At 47.9% G+C, this 17,709-nt stretch overlaps 1 protein-coding gene across 1 annotated transcript; it reads right to left on the reverse strand.

The window, feature by feature from the left end:
* Positions 1 to 6,491: 6,491 nt before the first annotated feature.
* On the reverse strand, positions 6,492 to 7,469 carry LOC108125053 (protein starmaker). Its single transcript, XM_070278576.1, has 3 exons — positions 7,273 to 7,469; positions 6,901 to 7,222; positions 6,492 to 6,845 (listed from the first exon to the last, which is right to left on the reverse strand). The coding sequence occupies exons 1-3, from the start codon at positions 7,401 to 7,403 to the stop codon at positions 6,564 to 6,566; spliced, it is 735 nt and encodes a 244-aa protein (XP_070134677.1). The 5' UTR covers positions 7,404 to 7,469; the 3' UTR covers positions 6,492 to 6,563.
* Positions 7,470 to 17,709: the final 10,240 nt, after the last annotated feature.

A 17,709-nucleotide genomic window follows, 5' to 3' on the forward strand; every position in this document is an offset into this window, starting at 1 on the left:
AGCTGAGAAGAAAATAATAATGGCCGCCAACGCGGACGCGGCTGCAAGGAAAAGGGTTTCAGGACGAGGCAAGGACGAAGTCGAGCAGTGTCGATGAGGGCGAGATGTCCTGGATGACAGTCTGGCAACGCCACAGCGGAGGCTGTGTGTGTGTGTGTGTGTGTGTGTACGTGGCAGGGTGTTTGTCCTGCCAGTTCCACGTCCATACGCACTTTCAACCCTTTTCGCGCTGGCGGGGAAAATTGCGTAAAGTGCGAAATTCGCTGCGACTTTGTGTCTGTATGGGTGTACTCGCACACACGCACACCCCCCGGATACATTATGTACTCAAAAATGTTTCATTTTACGACGTATATACTACAGTCCGCACCAGTAGATAGCGACTAAAAGGGTTGTCCTGGCCGGCAAATGTTTCCTGCGGCGGTTATTGGATTTCAAAATGAAATCCATTTGATGCGAACGATGCTTTTGATATGTGGGGTAAGCGCGGCCTTAGAAGCTCGGTAGTTAAATAAATTAACAGCCAGCGGCCAGGAAGGAGTCTGGGGAAGTAATAAAGCTGTCACAGGGGGCTAGAATTAGATTTGAGTGATGCGAATTAAAAGTTACATTAATGGGCAGAAGCGGCGCAGACTAAAGCCCCATAGAACTCGTCTTGAGAGTCAATAGGCCTAAGGCAGAGTTACTTAAATATGTGTAGCATACTTTTTTGGCACCTATTATAAGAATCTTCTAATAGTCTTTTCTTATTTTATGGCGTTTGCTTTGACAAACACTTCTCCTGTTTCGAGATGAAACAATTGAACTGATTGTGGAATGAAAATCAAAACTCGCAGCGGAAAACACTGTAAACAATATAGGGCAGCTGCATTTAGAACTCCAGAGAAGCTGCGAATAGAAAAGCCGCCGAAAAATTTGCATACGTTTATGAGTTCAATCGAACAGGCGGGAAATCGGGGAAAGCCGCTCGGGATGCTGCCAACGAGGGCAGGAAAAAAAAACGCCGCTTCCCAGGACAGACAGATCAGAGTGCCAACCCAGAACCGAATCCGAATCCGAATTGAATCATTTAGCAATGGAAAGGCAAAGGTGCCAAATATTAGGCGGAACAAAGGAGGAATATGAATCGCTTTCATATGCAAATTGGAGTGCAATCCGAGCGAGCTGAGTGAGGCCCGTAATGGGAATCTGATTTTGATTTGGCACGTAGCCTACAAGGCGGAGAAGGCATCTGGATCCAGGACCTTGTGCTTCAATGAAAGTGGCGTTCTCGAGAGCTCCTTCTTCGCATCCCCACATCTCAACATCTCAACATTTTAGTAGCGTTATTTATCCCCCTGGGTACCCCGGGGTCCTCGCTAATCCCTTCCAAATGAAAAGCAGCGTGCGGCCGCCAGAGTGTGTAGTGAAAATTTCTCCCCTCCTGCGGCATCAGCGTGGAAGACAAAATGGCGCCGCTTCTCGAACTAATCCAATTTATTACAGCTCCATAACTTTTTCCTATTTGCTTTTCCCTTCGCTGCCCCCGGTCCACACTCGAGACTGACAGACGCTAAATGCGTCTTATTAGACGAGTTGTGTGTGTGGGTGGTTCTGTGAGTGTGTGTACCATGTTTACCCTCCCAGAGTTCCCAGCGAACTTTGACTCTGGCCCCCCACCTCCATCTCCATCTCCGTCTCCGTTTACTTCAATTTCAAGCTTCTATCTTTTTTTTTATGCTTTTTATGATAAATTGCATTTAGCAACCACCGACGCCAAGATACACCACCACACCACACCACTCCATGACGCCACCACCACCGCCAGCCCAAGCTGCCACCCTCTCCTACGCAACTGCAATGGTGGGGTGGCACGGCATGCGTTTCCATTGTTGTTGTTAGGATATGGACACACTCGTGTAAAGGATTTAACTTTCGATTAAATCACAAGGGCCCGTCCCCCGAATAGACACTTGGAAAATGGCGGCAAAGGACTTCCTATGCCTTCTAGGATCTGAACTATCTTCTGTGTGATGCGTGTTGGTTTAAAACTAGTCAGCGGAAGATGCAAATTATTTTATGACCATCCGCTTAGCAAAACTGATTCAGGGTTATTCACTGTCCCTGGTTAGCACAAGCTCCATAAACCCAGAGTAAACTAAAGAGTCCTTCCCAAGGAGTGACAACAAATTGCCAGAGAATCTGTTTGCACTCCGGCTACTGAAAAATTTTATAGATTTTGCGCTCGTATTATAAGCAAAAATATTAGCTTGCGTTCTTAGGTGGTTTATCCAAAGGATGAATGTCTATATGCGAGCTGGGGACTCAACTCGACTTTCCCCGATTTTCAAGCTGATTTCCCGCTGACAAATATCGCGTGTTTGTCCCTGATCCTTCGGAGCGTTAAGTGCATCCTAGCGTCAGCTCCCTTCGTGTCTGGGAAAACAATGAAAAATTCATGCAAATGAAAAATAAATGCACACAAGCCGAAAAGGATAATGCAGCAAGGAGCACCGCACCGCCTCGACGAGCAGTGAGAAAATAGAAACACATTTCATGCAATTTCGGAACCAAGACCCGGACCAAGACCCGGACTCGGTTGCTCTCCAGGACGACTCTTGTGTCCCACTTCGACTCCTTTGTCTGTGGCACGAAATTTCAATAAATTATGCAAAAAATTTCGTGGTTTTCGCGCTTTTCCCTCGGTCTTTCCTATCCTCCACTCGTCCTCCGGTCTCCAGTCCTTTTATGCAACATTTTACTTGCTGTTTTATTCAAATTTGTGTGCATTTTTTATTTGCTATGAAAACAAAAATTTAACGCGTAACGATTTTTATGCGAGAGCAATAGTAGAGGCAGGACAGAGCGCCTTCAACCCTTCCCGGACCAGCCGACACAGCATCCTCCAGCTGTTTCAATTAATCCCCTTTTTTTCTGGGTGATCATTGACTGCCGATCTCTGTGTGCTCAGGTAAACGATATGTGTGTGCGAGCCTGCTGCGTATGCAAATAAGTTTGATTAAAAATTTAAATAGGGTCCCCCCTCCAGGAACACATTCACTTTTTTCGTGACAGCTGCGTTTCGGGTTCTCGAGTTTGTGGATCGTTGATCCTGGCCAACTGTAATTCACCTTTTGAACTCGCAGGAAGTAGACGTGGATAGAGCGTCCTCAGTGTTAAGGTGGTATAGGATTTGAAGTTCCAAGCGTGGAGGAGCTAAAAAATAAGAACCATGGAGGAGCACTCGTCGCACATGCGCAATTTTCAATTCTTCACTGCTAACCAGATAACTGTGATCCACAAACGCGGATGAAAGCACTTCCAGAACCGAGGCACGAGCTGGCCCGCATGGGGCATCCAGTGTCTTGGCCGCCTCGCTCAGCAGCAGCCGCAATACAAATGATTGTGTTTATACTATTAAAGTAATTTACTGAAAAATGACGCCCTGCCAAAACAAGATAATCCGCGGAGGGGAGCCCCTCCAACCGGAGCCGCTCGTCAAAGTCAACCGCTTTAGCTGGGGGTTAAGTAGCTGGCTGTCTACTTAAGCATAATCGAAGTATGGCGAGGCGATTGCGATCTCCACCGATCGATCGCTTGCTTTATCACAACATTCAGCTTTCTGCGGGGGGCTGAAAGCCGAGGAGACGGATAAGTGTGGTCAAGTGCAATAGCTGCTGATCGGGGCCGTTGAGGCAGCCTAGGCAGTCGAGGTGCGAGATCTGCAAATAATGTGGTCCAGGGGCCAGGGGCTGACTCCGAACTAGAGTCAAAGTGGGGGCCATGTGTTCGCCTGGGCGATCGTTAGCCCGACCCGCTCCTCTGCGGTGCACAGCTCTATTAACCCCTGCCGCTGATTTGGTGATAACGATCGTAATCGTAGCGGGACTCTAGGTGCAACACATGTTGCACTTTCCGCAAATCCCTGCCAACTCGAGGCACGCTGTGTGCTGGCCGTATTATTTTCCCCAATTTAGAAAATGGCTTTCCAACCGAAATTAGTATGATCCAATGTCCGCATTTATCGTACGTTCGCCTTGTTAGGGTTCTCCGAAACTGAGTGCAGGCCAGAAATTGAGGCTGATGGGGAAACATGTGTTTTGGCTCCTATATGACTGTGATTAAAAGAGCTACGAGTTCGAAAATTCCTGCCAACAGGGCCAAGAGGGCATCCATCGAAAGCGGCCAGAGTTTTCGGCTTTGGGGGAGCCTGACTGACTGACTGGCGGCGACTGTAATCAGACAAATAAATAAAATGTTTATTAAATCCATACTCATAAATATGCATGGGAACACGACGGGGGTATCCAGGCGGCTTGGAGAACAGAACTCAATGGGGTCTTCTAATTACGCCACAAAGGGTTCGGCTCTTGCAGTTAAATCAAACAAACCCCTCCACAGAGACAGGAGCCGGAGTAATCGGTCTTCGGTTCCAGTCATTCGCCAAACGAAAAAATTAAGAGCCATAAATATGCATGAGAGGCCATTGGGGGAGGAGTGTATATGTGGGAGCGACTTATGTAAAGCGAAAGCCTTTCCTTTTCCTCCCAGAAACAAAACAAACTCCCACGGAGAAAGTTGCAGCTGAAGGCGCCCACATAGTTTCCGTGTCTAAGCGAATACGAAAGCCATTTAATGAGTGGTGCAGCCTAAATGGAAAAGGCTTACAATTACAATTAAGAGAAGGAATCGGTTGGTCTGTCTGGTGCCTTTATTGGCGTTCGGCATTTTCGGGTATTTGACTTTGCGGTTCATTGATTAAAATCAAGCTGTTTGCAAGGGTAGGCCGCCTCCTGTTCGAGGACATTCGTACTACGTATCAAGCACGCTTCCTGTTTGTTTAATTGTGTTTCTGGGCACCCAGTTTGTTTGTCATTCTCATTAAAGCACGATGCGAATCAATACGGGGTATCCGCGAACGCTTGTATCATTACTCAGCGTTTATCAATCGCCATATATCGTTATTCGTTCGTTTATCGTTCTACCCGGAGCCGCTTGCGAATGATTTCAATTTTAGATTGCCAAATGAGGAAATAAAACACAATAAAGTAGGTCCGATTCCCCTCCACACGTCGACAGGATCGAGAGGTAGCAGGCCAATATGGCTTAATATTTGGCTTGCATGGCTCTGGTTACTTAATTTAAAAGACACCCAACGATTATTGGTTTGAAATTGCTTAGAACACGCGAGTACGTTTGCATTTTTTGTGCGAATGTCTATACGGTCGAGTAAATAGGTAGGCGTTGATCCAAAAAATACGAGTTCCTTATTGTTTATTGTCAGGACTCGTACAGCAAACAGAGGGGGGGGCACCTTTATTAGTCATTCGCGAAAGTCGGCAGACAAACACTTAGCTTCTCTCTGGTCCCGGTCCCGGTCTTGGTCTCGGTGTCATGTGTCCGCTCTGAGCAAGACCTCCAGTATGATGCGATGTAGCTCCGGCTATACGTCCATTAATCTTACCACTCGCCTCTATTCTCGTGCAGCGTGGTGCTACCTGTGTGCTACCTGGGAAGGCGGCGTGATATCGCCTCACCTTTCATGATGCAATTTGCATAGCGTTTAGGTTGCCAACTTGGCATCGCATATTAATATATTCGAGTAGCGGGGGCGCGCTTCCTTTCATGCCATGTTCGGTTTCACATCTCTTATCCTCCCGGTAGCATCCTTTCCAAGTCTCACGTGTACACGAAAATCTTTTTTGTGCGCAACAAGTCTCTGGACAAAATTCTCGTCTGATAAATGATATTGCAAACAGCTCTTGACTCGATATGCATAGAGCCCACAGTCCGGTGGTCATTAATAATTGTTGCGGGTCGCCCGGGACTGGCCAGAGAGCGGCATTACATGGCTATGGTGGCCGTTCTCAGGGGCAAGAGGTCAAGTGTGAGGCCCGGAGTGGAGCATGCGATACCACTTTTACATATCAAATGAGGTTCAATGATTATCACCCAGCTCGTGTGATGCGACCTGTGGAGCAACCCAGGGAGTGCCTCCACATCCCGCCGCTTGGCGGGGTTGATGATGGATTATTGGAACGTGTTGCTGGCCCAGCATCGAGGATGTACAAGGAGCACACGAGACTCATTAATCCTGGCGGCAAACGGTGGCCGGGTCCTGGGGCCGACTCCTCGACTCATTTGTGCCAAAAACTTTCTGCTTGATAAATTGCCCTTTCACGCATCCCACACACTCTCGCACCTCGGCACCGGGCTTGGGGCCTTCAACTTTTCCAATAGATAAACACTTAACACGTTTTTGCCAGTGGCTTAAATACTCCCCCTCTCAACTGTTGGCCTGACATTCAATCACTTTCTGCGAAGCGGCCCACATCCCTTTGGCTTCCTCTGGTATGCAAATACTTGACAGCTTCTCTATATTTTTCCATCCGAGGCGTTTGTTTTTTGCCGTCTGCCACGTTATTTCAAATTTATTGTGCGGTTTGTTTTGTGAGATTGTCACGTTTTGCTTCCGACTGTTTCACGCATTTAATGGTAGCGTACCCACTCCCTGCGTTTTAGACTTACATCTTTAATGAACAGGTATTTGTAACAAATATAAATCTTAAAGTGCAATTCTGATTTTAATCAGAGTCGCTGGAACTACCGGAGCTTCCCTCTTCGTCTTCAGAACCTTCATCCGAATCGGATCCCGTTGACTTGGAGGCTTCAGACAAGGATGAGCTTCTGCCGGAAGTCTCCGAAGCCGAGCTACGGCCAGCGTAATTCTCATCATCATCCGATCCGCTTTCATCACTTCTGGCGGTGTCATCGTTTTGCGTCTGGCCCTCACTCCCGTCTCCGCTAGAGTACTCCTCCACCACGTCCTCGTCGGATTCCTCCCTTTCGCTGCCCGAAGGACACTCCTGTTTTTAGGCTTCTGATAATTGTGATATTCCAAAAACTACAGATCGAAATTACCAAGACTCGCCTCTTGTCAACAGGCAATGTGCGAAGATCGTGGAGCTCCTTCATCAGAGCATTCCGCTCCATGAAGTGGTACTCGCGCTGCATTTGGCACTCTGTCAGGAGTTCTCGATTCTCCTTGCGCAGCTGGAACATCTCGCTCAGGATCTGGTGCTGCTTCTCCACTATGGTGGTCACCAGCTGCTCCAGATTTTCAATGGTCACCTCGTAGTCCAGCAGCTTTTTTTTCAGCAGCCAGTTTTCGGCCTGACAATCGGCCAGGTCGGAAGCGGAAACTTCCAAGTCTTTAGTGCCGGCTTCTGAGTCATTCTCCTCCCTGTGGGACAAACTTAGGAAGAGTTCATAGGGAAAAAACGTAATACCAACTCTTTTGTGGAATTTGCGGCGGCAGGACCATTCTCGTCAGAAGTAGGAGTTGTTTCCAATGAGGGATCCACCTGGTCATCACCTGTTTGGTTATTTTCACCGCCAGAATAATATTCACAAATACAGGACATTTTCAGTCGAGTTGTATAACCTTTGACAGATTTTCCCACACGAGGTGTCTGGACTTGAGAGCTGCCAAAAATGTTATCGTTTCGAAGTTGCCAGAGAGGACTATTAAATTAAAAGTGTCTCCCTGCAACAACCGCGTTTCATTGACTAAACACCCTGGCCCCCGACGCGGGGCACACTTTACGACTTGACATTTTCACACTTTGTTGGCAACGTTTGGACTCCTCCGGCACATTCCTTCCTGCTTCCTGCTTCCTCCCTCCTTCTGACTCCAGGCAGCTGACTTTCGCTCGTCCTTTTCGCGGAGCGTCAATGTCGCCGACGATGCAAGCCGGCACAGACCAGGACCTGCCAGTGTGTGGGGAGGACTTCCTTTTTTGTGCGTCGGTGGATTGAAGTGCAAAATTGGTTTAAGTGTTTGCTAAATTGGCAGCAAAATGGCTTTTTCAATTTATACTCAACGATTATGTGCGGGTCCTGGTCCAAAGATAGCAGAAGCTGCCGAAAACTTGCACCACAAAAACTAAACATTCTCATCCCGAGACGAGACTTCTTTTTTGGCAACAAGTGGCGCCTAGCTAGGTAATTGATATTTCCACTTCCATGGCCGATTGTTGACTTTGGCTTGCGACTTGGCTTTTAGCCGGCTGGTTAGCTGGATAGTCATAATTATGTGCCCATAAATAAATACGGTTTACCAACCACTCCCACTGGCCATTTCACACGCTCGGAGTCGGCACTAAACGGTTCGGTCCAGAACTCGAGTCGCTCACACATATCACTGGCAGTGGAGATAATCATGGCTTACACCCAAGCACTTTGGACACATACACACATTTTATAGTCCATTTGGTGGCCCCAACCCAGAGAGCGGAATCGTAATCGTGATACCTAAACAACGCCAAATTACACACCGGAGGGCGCTACGCAGGCCATGTTAACATAAATTTCCGCAACTCTCCTGCCTCCATGCAGCAGTTCGGGATCAAGCCTGGCCTGAAACTACCAACTAGACAACACATGCAAGCGCACATTTAAAAAGGCATAAGTCATACGTGGCTAATAAATTGATTTGCCAAAGTGGATTAGAGTTCATTGCTTCGCGGCTAGCAGGAAGACGCAGCCTGGTTGCGATTGGAGCTTGAGCCCCTGTATGCCCACTATTTTTAACTCCGACTTAACTATGTGAGCATTTGGATAGAAGCCCTCAGCCCAACGAGGGAGAAGCGGCAGGGTCGACCCCCAAAACGCTCGCCAACTGCTCTTGCACTCGAAGAAACCCGTCATCGATTCGAGGATAGGAAAGTTTAAGGAAAAGTATCTCTACTGACGTTTACATTTCTCAGCTGTATCGATTGGGCCGAGGGATAGTTGGGTATTTTGGCAGAAATAAATGCCAGTCTGGCCAAACATATTTCCCGAGTGCACACTTGGCGTTCACCGAGAAGAAAATCGCTAAAAATGCCAGTTTGAAGTCTATTATTTGCTGGACACGAGCATATATTGATTGCATCGCAGTCGCCTGGTCAGCAAAGAGATCCAGGAAAGCAAATTGCTTCAGCAAATACTCCAGGTACTACAAACCAGGACGGGGGACTTGGGATCAGGTGGGAGTGGGGAAATCACATGGTAATCGGTGCTCTGCGAGCGAGCCAGAAACATGGAAATGGAAACGGGGGAAACAATTGGGGCCCAGTTTCGGAGGAGGTGTTCCAAACCCGTTTGCAGGCGCAAAGTGCAGGTCCAGGCTGGCTGGGAGAGTTCGCGAGTCGGCCGAGACTTCGGGACTCGGCCGATTCGTGTGGTGCAGCATTTAGCGTCTTGATCGGTTTATCACCGATTAATTAGAGTTTGATAAATACGCGCACGCCGTGAGTGTATAAATCACAACAGCCCCGCTCTCAGGCCACCAGCCATCCAGCCTCACAACCAGGTGGGAGTTGGGGGGGGGAGTACGAGGTGGGGAAAAGCCCCAAAAAAGTATCCGCCAAACGAAATTTGCATATCCATCCACCCGCATGGAAAAAGTAGCAGTCGAGCTGAGGTAAACGTGTTTTATTTTTGCACGCTTGCTTTTTGATTTTTCACCGCATTTAGCATTTGCTTTGTTTTGGGCTGTCGCTGCTTTTGACGTCGCCCCACAAGCTGGAGGATGTTTTGAAAGGAGTAACGATAGGAGGAGTGGCTGGGGCTGGGGCTTTGGTGGCTGTGCAAAAGTGCAAAAATATCTTTGAACATTTCCCTGTGTGAGAATTAATTATGAAAGAGAAGGTCCTTTGAGATGCGCTTGACGGCCACGATGAGATGGCGACAGCGGCCCTGACGAGCGGGACTTTTGAATGCTAATTTGGGTCTGGATTTTGGGAAAGGACCAGGACCTGGCCACTGCATGTGAATGGGAATACAATTTTTCTTGTTCAATTTTTCCACTTAGCCTCAGTAAATACTGAATACTTGTGTGTCCTTGCTGGCTGTACCAATTATTTAACGACTAGGGAGCCTCGGTTCTGCCTAGTTTCTGTATCGAATTTCGTGGAGCTGTGGCTGCTACCATTTCTAGAGCTGACGCAGAAGACGAAGACCCTGGCAGAGTCCAACTTAACAGGTTATGGTTCTGTGCTGACTGCTCATTTTAATTCGCCTTTCACTGCCACATTTACGAGAACATGCCATGGGGAATGTCTTATGGTTTATTACCACAAGCAGCACACAACCGGGGCTAGGATGGAGGTTATTATTCGACGACTACTCGGCACCATGATTGCTACCTTTTTGCTGCACTCGGATTGCATTTGCTGGGCGACGTCTTTTATTCTTGCCCATGGCAGTGGCAAAAATGTTGACCACTTCTGCATGGAAGAGTTTTTCACTCCACTTCAGGAGCGGCCCCTCCAACCTCCAACCTCCTGCCTCAGCCCCTTTTTAGTTTTTGTCGCACTGAAATTGCTCTCGAGATATCTTCGTTACGGAATGAATGACTACTTGGACTGGTGCAATGGCCGGACGGTCGGCTGCGCCTGGACCCACCCAAAGTATTTGCGGTTTTTTCTTCACATCCTTTTGCACAATTATCCTGATTTCAATATTACTGCGTCATAAACAAAGCCGTAGACTGACCTCTCCTCCAAGGAGAAGGAATGGGAGCTTCCAGAATTCTGAACAAAATTATTATTATTTGCTTGCTCCGGAATTTGCATAGTAGTTCTGGTCCTTGAAGTTTCTTATCCTGGACAGGGCTTTCCTTATTGTGGCCACCTTAGTTTGTGCTTTGTCCTCAGACTTACTTCGTTAGGTCTGCTGGCCGCAAGGATTCGCAGAGAACAACAGGAAATTACTGTTCCGAATTTATTTGTTATTTGAGAAATAGTTTGGATTTCTGATAATTGTTTGTTTACCCTGCCGATATATTCTATACCCAAGTTTTTACCTTTAAACGGTATGTCCTTGGAAAATTCGCCAACTAACTTGACTGCCAGCTGCCAGGAAGAAGCGTCTGCGACTCCGCAACACGTATTCCCGCCCCCATTTCTTCTGCTTCACACTCGGCGAAAGTAATTCCTCCCCCCAGCTCCCATTAAATTGGCTTAATTTGGCGAAAGTGGCGTCCTTAAACCCTCCGAGGCAGCACAGTTTCCGAACAATAAAATCTGCACATCAGTCCCACAAACATCAGGCCCGGCAAGTACTCGCGTTGACATTTGTCAGAAACCAAGTCTCATTTATGGCTTCCCGGCTTGTACTTAAATGCTTTAGGTTTTCGCCAAGCGGCAATTGAAAATTCATAAGCCCCGGCCCCGGAGTCGGCAGATCTCCATTACCTCCCATTACAGCCCGCAGAAACAGGAGTAAACAAAGCGCAAACCCAATAACCCAGAATTTGGGAAATTGGCTGATGTGTTTTTTTGCGGAGGGTGGCGTCGCTTGCGAATTTTCCGACTGCGAATTTTCCAGCGTAAAGCACTCAACACGCCGACACGTGACAGTTGTTGCAAAATAGGTTTGCCTTTTCCCATTTCCCGACTCCGGTCGAACGTGTGTGGCTGTCGCAGTCAAGTGTGTAATCTGTGGTACCATTTTAAGAGGTTTGAATAGATTACTTGATTATTCTGGTGGTTTAGGAGAGGGAGTATGGGAAGGAAAGCGTCTAATCCGATGCTGAATTTCTCAATAATTGAGTTTTTACGGATATTGAAATGTACAAGGCACTGAAATTGTGGTTAGTAGATGTAATTAATATTTAAAACAGATGTTGTCAGACGTCTGCCACTCAATAGTCGGGGAGGAAATTGCAAAGAGCCTAGCCAAAGGTGGGCGGAGGAAACCCTTCCAAGAGTGTGGAAAAAGATTGGGGAAAAAAAGAAAAGACAGTCCTGCCAAAGCAATGCTCCTGCATCCTGCACTCGGCATCCTGCGGACCCAGTCGAACTCGCCTCGCAAGGCACAGTTGGCATCAAATTATGAAATAAGTAAGAGAGCACTCCATGCATTAAAAACCTTTTAATTTGCTAAATCGCCTTGCCAGACATCGTGGCTAGGGCTCAGGTCTCCCCGTACCCAGTTTGCCAGTTTCCCAGTTGTTGTTGTCGGATTGCAAAGGGGATAAGCGGAAGCGGATGGTGCGGAACGGAGTCTGTGCACATTTTTGAGATTTGCAGACGCCTAAAGGAGCTGCCCTGCCTACGCGCATAGACACTTGTTTCGGGGATTCTTTGCATTTTATTTTTGGCAGCTGAAAAAGTTGAATAAGCCATGCAAACACTAGAAGCCAGCGAGACTGCTTGAGAGTTCTTTCACGAGTGGGAGGGCCTGTGCCTGAGCCAGAGTCTGAGCCTTAGCCGGCGATAATTTTCACTTTTGTGTTCTCGGGGAGCCAGCTCTGAATTCCTACACGAGTCAGTGCATTGGATATCCCTCCACTCACCTACAGTTTTTCTCTGCTTATTTCATTGTTCCAAGTCCAAGTCCTGACTCGACAGTTGCAAGTGGGCACAATGTGTGACTCTGATGGAAGTACTTTAAGTCGCTGATTCGGGCTTCTGGTTTAAAGGCGCCTAAAAGCAGGCATCGCAGCCACCGCGCTCAGATGCTCGCTGCATGAGAGAAAGCAATTAAACTTGGCCTCCAATCCATTTCACCACCGATTCGAGGCTGGCCGATCACATAGCGTGTCACCTGCAATCAAGTATTGTCATGGCATGACTCTGCCGAATCCAAGGTCTCGAACCCCCGCCCCGGCCAAAAAAACGAAGATGCGTAATCGAAATTAAGCAAGTCTAGAGCCAGAACCAGAGCTGGATTTAATTTAATTGACAGCTCGCGGACAGTGCTCCTGTCTACGCCCCACAGGACCAGCACCCCCAGGACCCGGGCACCCTCCAGCATTTCTCATTAAAAGCGTATTATGTGCGTGATGGAGAGGTGAGTGAGGTGTGGTCCCCTGGCTGCAGATTTCTGTCAATTCATTACAAATTATTTGCAGTGCGGCAAAAGAAACAGACTCGGCCCAGAAATTCCGAAATAAATTGCAAACTCATTTGCTTTGTGCAAATCAAAACTTTTTTGCCAGCAAGGACTTTATTTAAATTTGATATAAACCGAATCAGTCAGGCAGACGGAAAGCCTCGAAAACCATCGTTCCACAGTCGTCGCAGACGCAGACTCCTTCGAGGAGCTCGGTCATTAGAGGCTGGCCCACTCTGCACTCGATTTCAGTATGTCCATGGAGACCGGAAATGGAGTTTTATTGAGCCGACAGACTTTAAGGTTTCAGCACATCATCTCGGAATATTTGTGTCCCTTATGCACTTACTTTCATTTAATATTCACGCCGTCATTTGTTGCAAATTAGCTTGTTTCGTCCCCAATTTTCGACGCTGCCAAAAATTTCAAAACGCACTCGAACAGAAAGCCATGTATTGCACTCGAGAGAGGGCTGCCAAAATGAAGTTAATTCAAAAAAGGCCAACAACGGCATTCACTTTGCTGAAACAAAACCAAGCGACACGCGACCACAGACGGCGGCAAAAAGGGTCTCAGCTTAAACCAAATGCGACCAGGGAGCAGGGACTAAGGAGCAGGGATAATAAAAAATCGAAAAATACCCTTCCTAAGTGGAGACATATCCTAGGGACGATTCATGTGAATACTCCAGCGCCAGCGCCATAAATTATAACTTTAATAGTGACGCCGGTAGCCAGGTTTTGGGCCAAATATGTTTAATTTAGAGAGGAAAACGCAGAGGCGGCTGGCAGTGGGTGGGCTGGGCGGACTGGCAGACATGTGCATTAAATGTTCAACATGATTTTTCACTCATTAAATGTAAAAATGAATCGCGGAGGAAAACCGCGCAACGCACCGCAGGGTTGGCTTGTGTTTTTGGCATAATTTATGCGCATTTCTGACTTTGGGAAAGTGGGGGGGTTCGCCAAAATGAAGCGAAGTGTTAATTTTGAGAAATGTGCAAAAAAAAAAGCAAAAACAGAAAAAGGCAAAAAAAAAAAAACGCTGGGTGAGGCACCGGAGCGCAGCGGACGGTTTGCTGAAGCGTTATGCACGCGTTTTAACGCGTTTTAAGAGTCGGAACGACTCTGGCTGGCGCTTGGGATATTATTCCCATGATCCACTAACCGACAATGGGAATGAGCCACCAGAACGCAGAGTGCAGACCAAAGTGCAGACCAGAGGAATGTGACTCGACTGCCGATTTTAAGACCTAGCCGAGCCAATAATTCATATGCGCCGCAAAGTCTACAGCAATCAAAGTGGCAGACCCAATAGAGGCCTGGGACACCAAACCCTAGATACCCTTTCTGCACTCCTCAGTGAATGGCTGTTCGTTTGGCCCCTTAGAGTCTTAACACTCTCTGGAAGGGTACGGAGACCAAACTGCTTCTGAATGTCTTCGCTCCGCAGTGATGGGCCCGGGAGGATTGATTTCCCCCGAACAGCCCCTGCTTTCAGGTCACAGCCAGTCGCTGACTCGGTTGCTGACTCGTCGAAGCCCCAAACGACATAATTGCAGCCTGTCTGCGGTGGCTAATGCAAACAAACATGGGATTATGAGCAGGGAGCCTGAGAGCCAGAGCCCGCCGAAATTGATGATGAAGCGCGCTCCTGACCCGTCGTAACAAGTAGCTGGCGAAATGCTAAAAAATTGGGTCTCTACGTGTTGCCACAGCGACGCACAGAGTGCACAGCGATCATAGCGATTGCTCAGATCGTACGGATTGTACAGATCGTGCAGATAGCATTTCATTTGCCGCAGCAGCACAATTGGGCTGAACTTTAGATGAACCCGCGAAGCCTAATGCCATCGGAGACCCGCACAAATGCATTAAAACTAGTGCACTTCAATCATGTGCACTGCGTCTGGCGAATCGATTGGACACGCTCCAAAACCTGGGCATGGTTTGCCCGGAATTATCATTCCACCTTCGACGATTTGGCTCCCGTTTTCGGTACTTTCCGTCCTGGCATCAGCATCTTCATCAGGCTCAGATTTTTCATGGGAATTACATACGTGATAGATTGTTTTATACTGCAGTGCAGCAGATATAGTGCTGCTCCCCCAGATGCTGTGTTGATTGGTTTCCAGGCACTGGATTGTGATTGCCGTCCTCCGGCTTCGACTTCATTCATATGGGACGTGACTGTATTGAAATTGGCAGCAAGACATGCGAGCTCCGCATCCTACGAGGACGAATTGAACTCATTTCCATTCCTCATATTGAAGTACTCAGCTTGGAAGCTTTTCTAGCAGGGGATGGGGTCCAATCTGCATTTGAACTCTTGTCCTAAGAGGTTTCGCAATAGGATCAATGCACCAAATTTATATCCTCTCATTAGGAATCAGCCTTAACAAGCACGGAGACGCTGGCGCCCCCGGTGCGGACATGACCCCGACCACAGCCCCACAGGTGGTATCGGGGCACGATGTCCTCGCTCCTACTCAACAGGTAACACAGATATTGCAGCCCACATGTAGGCACTTTTGGCAAATTGCGGAACAAGCGAACTGCAAATAGCAAGATTACTCTGTCTCCGACTCCGGAATATGAAGCGGGTCAAGGGACAGGGCAGGAGCAATCCCATAGAGTCGTGATCAATGGCCACGATGCCCAGCACATGAGCAAGGAACATCCCAGGCCAGACACTGACCACCTACAAATATCGGATTGGACTTTCCCGGCAGAGGCTTCCTCCGCGCTTCCAGCTTGTTGCTGTTCAATTAAAGTTTACGCCAATAAATTGTGAGCAGTAAGTCGTTTAATCTAAATTAAGCACCAGATTCGAGGATTGTCGATGGCCGCCGGAACGGCAATCTCCATCAGCTGCCTCATGTGTCATAAGCGAGTTGTAAGGCGCCGACAAAGCTCTGATTTCTCTGGAAGTGGGAGCGTGACACGACACTTGTACTGGGAGCCTGTTGCACTTGGGTCTCTGGGGGGGGAGCCGAGTGTCACGCTGCCATCCGTAGGCTGGCAGCCAAAACCAACATGCGGATGAGATCTCAGTTCTGCGGCTTTGCTCAACTATGGGGTTCTGAGGCTCTGCATTTCCATAACCGAGACATCGGCTGGCGATTGCTTCCTAGTGCCGAAGATTTTGTCTACGAAGCGTAAGCAATTTTTATGCTCATGTTGCTCGTAATCACCGCAAGCCGCAGGTGGTAAAAGGCGTCGTGAATAACCTCAACCTCGACGTCCACGTCCACGTCTATGTCTGCGGCCTCGTCCACGTCCTCATCCATAGATGGCTTCAGACCGGGGCACCCGAGCACAGACACCCGACCAGATCTCCCCCAGAGCGGCGCTTCGCTGATTGAATTGCACTAATTGCGAATTAAAGCTCAGCATTTCGAAGGCGCAAGCAAATTGCATGGTTTCAAAATTGAATTGTAGAATCTATGCGGCATCCTGCACCACCCTGACGGTGCAGCTACTAATGAACGCCTCCTTCCTACTCCAGTTCGGGCTTGTTTGGCTTTTATTTCGCTTAATTAATTGGCAGCGCCAAATGTCTAGGGCTCCGACAAAAAAGACTCTGTGGTCGCAGCCAGCGGAAAAGGGGGAGCTGTCAACACCCAGTGGGGCCGAGTGGGACCCCTGCCTTGCTTCCTTTCGCCGGCAGAGCTCCAAGGGCAGCAGCAAGGAGCCGAAAGTCAAGTGTCCTCAGAGAATATGTGCCTGCATATTGCAATTCTTTCATTTTCGGCAGTTTCAGCCAAAAAGTAAAAAACTAATTTTTGTTCTTCCACCTTGTTTTCGTATTGCTGCACTCCCAGATCTGCACGGCTGAAGTGGTTACCTCTGCCAGTGGGAGGGCAGGACCTTTTACATGTTGCTCATGCAAAAGGGTTAATTATAACCCGCAATGATTGCTAACGAAGGATGCTTCAAGGGGCATCCTGGCATTAGAAGCCGAGGAAGGACAAAGGTGGAGGCATGGAGGTCGAAGGAAAAAAAAGCTAAAGAAAAGGGCGTACATTATTCATGTTATTAAGGGCCTTTTGTAAGCCCCCAAAAATACTCACTTTCGGGAAGTTTTTTAAAGGCTTTGGAAGCTTAAACCGAAAGATACATTAAATAGCTAATAAATTATGAATACTTTGCTGGGAGTTTTTCAAAAATATTTCGGTTATTTCGGTTAGCCTGGCGCCATCAAATCCCACATTCGACGTCTCGCATTACTGGCGTGCACTTTGGACTTTTCCAACAACGATTTTCCAATTTTTACATGCGAATTATCGACCAGCCCCCTGCCGGCCTCCTCCGTCCCTGGTCCCTGGGCAGTCGACGATCTCCTGGTTGAGTGATTGATAGCATGTTATGAGTTAACATGCTATTATTAGACCACGAGATGCTACCAAACAATAGCAACAGCGGTCGAGACGAGCCTGCCACAGTCGAATGTTTGCTCACGATTTTCCGCGACTCCCTCTCAGGGCCTTTTTTTTTGACATATTTGCCAAAAGTGGAAAATTGTGCAAGGAAACTGACTTCACATGATTTACGTGGAGGCTTGTCCCGCTAAAAATAATTTTGATTGTCCGGCTCCCGCTGCTGTTCGAGTGGCCATTTCCAGCTTCACAAATCAATTGCCAATTTCGGTCCAAAAGATAATCATACGGGTCTGGTTGGACCTGGGTCTGGACCTGGCCAGCAGTCTTTCCTGGCGCCACATCTAAGCTCTGAAACATTGGGACTTTAAGGTTTCGTACTCTTATAAGCAGAAAATAGTATGTACTTCCATTTTGTATTCAAAAGCCGAACCAAAGTCAATGTCAATACATGACTGAAGACAGGTGGG

This window comes from Drosophila bipectinata, chromosome 2R (assembly GCF_030179905.1).
Source record: "Drosophila bipectinata strain 14024-0381.07 chromosome 2R, DbipHiC1v2, whole genome shotgun sequence".
Classification (NCBI taxonomy): domain Eukaryota; kingdom Metazoa; phylum Arthropoda; class Insecta; order Diptera; family Drosophilidae; genus Drosophila; species Drosophila bipectinata.

What these genes read in the sequence shown, in the direction of transcription:
- LOC108125053 (XM_070278576.1), bottom strand. Translation starts at nt 7,403, where the DNA reads ATGTCCTGTATTTGTGAATATTATTCTGGCGGTGAAAATAACCAAACA. An exon ending in GCCGCAAATTCCACAAAAGA is followed by an intron (nt 7,223 to 7,272) that starts GTTGGTATTACG and finishes TTTGTCCCACAG; the next exon opens with GGAGGAGAATGACTCAGAAG. An exon ending in TTGACAAGAGGCGAGTCTTG is followed by an intron (nt 6,846 to 6,900) that starts GTAATTTCGATC and finishes GCCTAAAAACAG; the next exon opens with GAGTGTCCTTCGGGCAGCGA.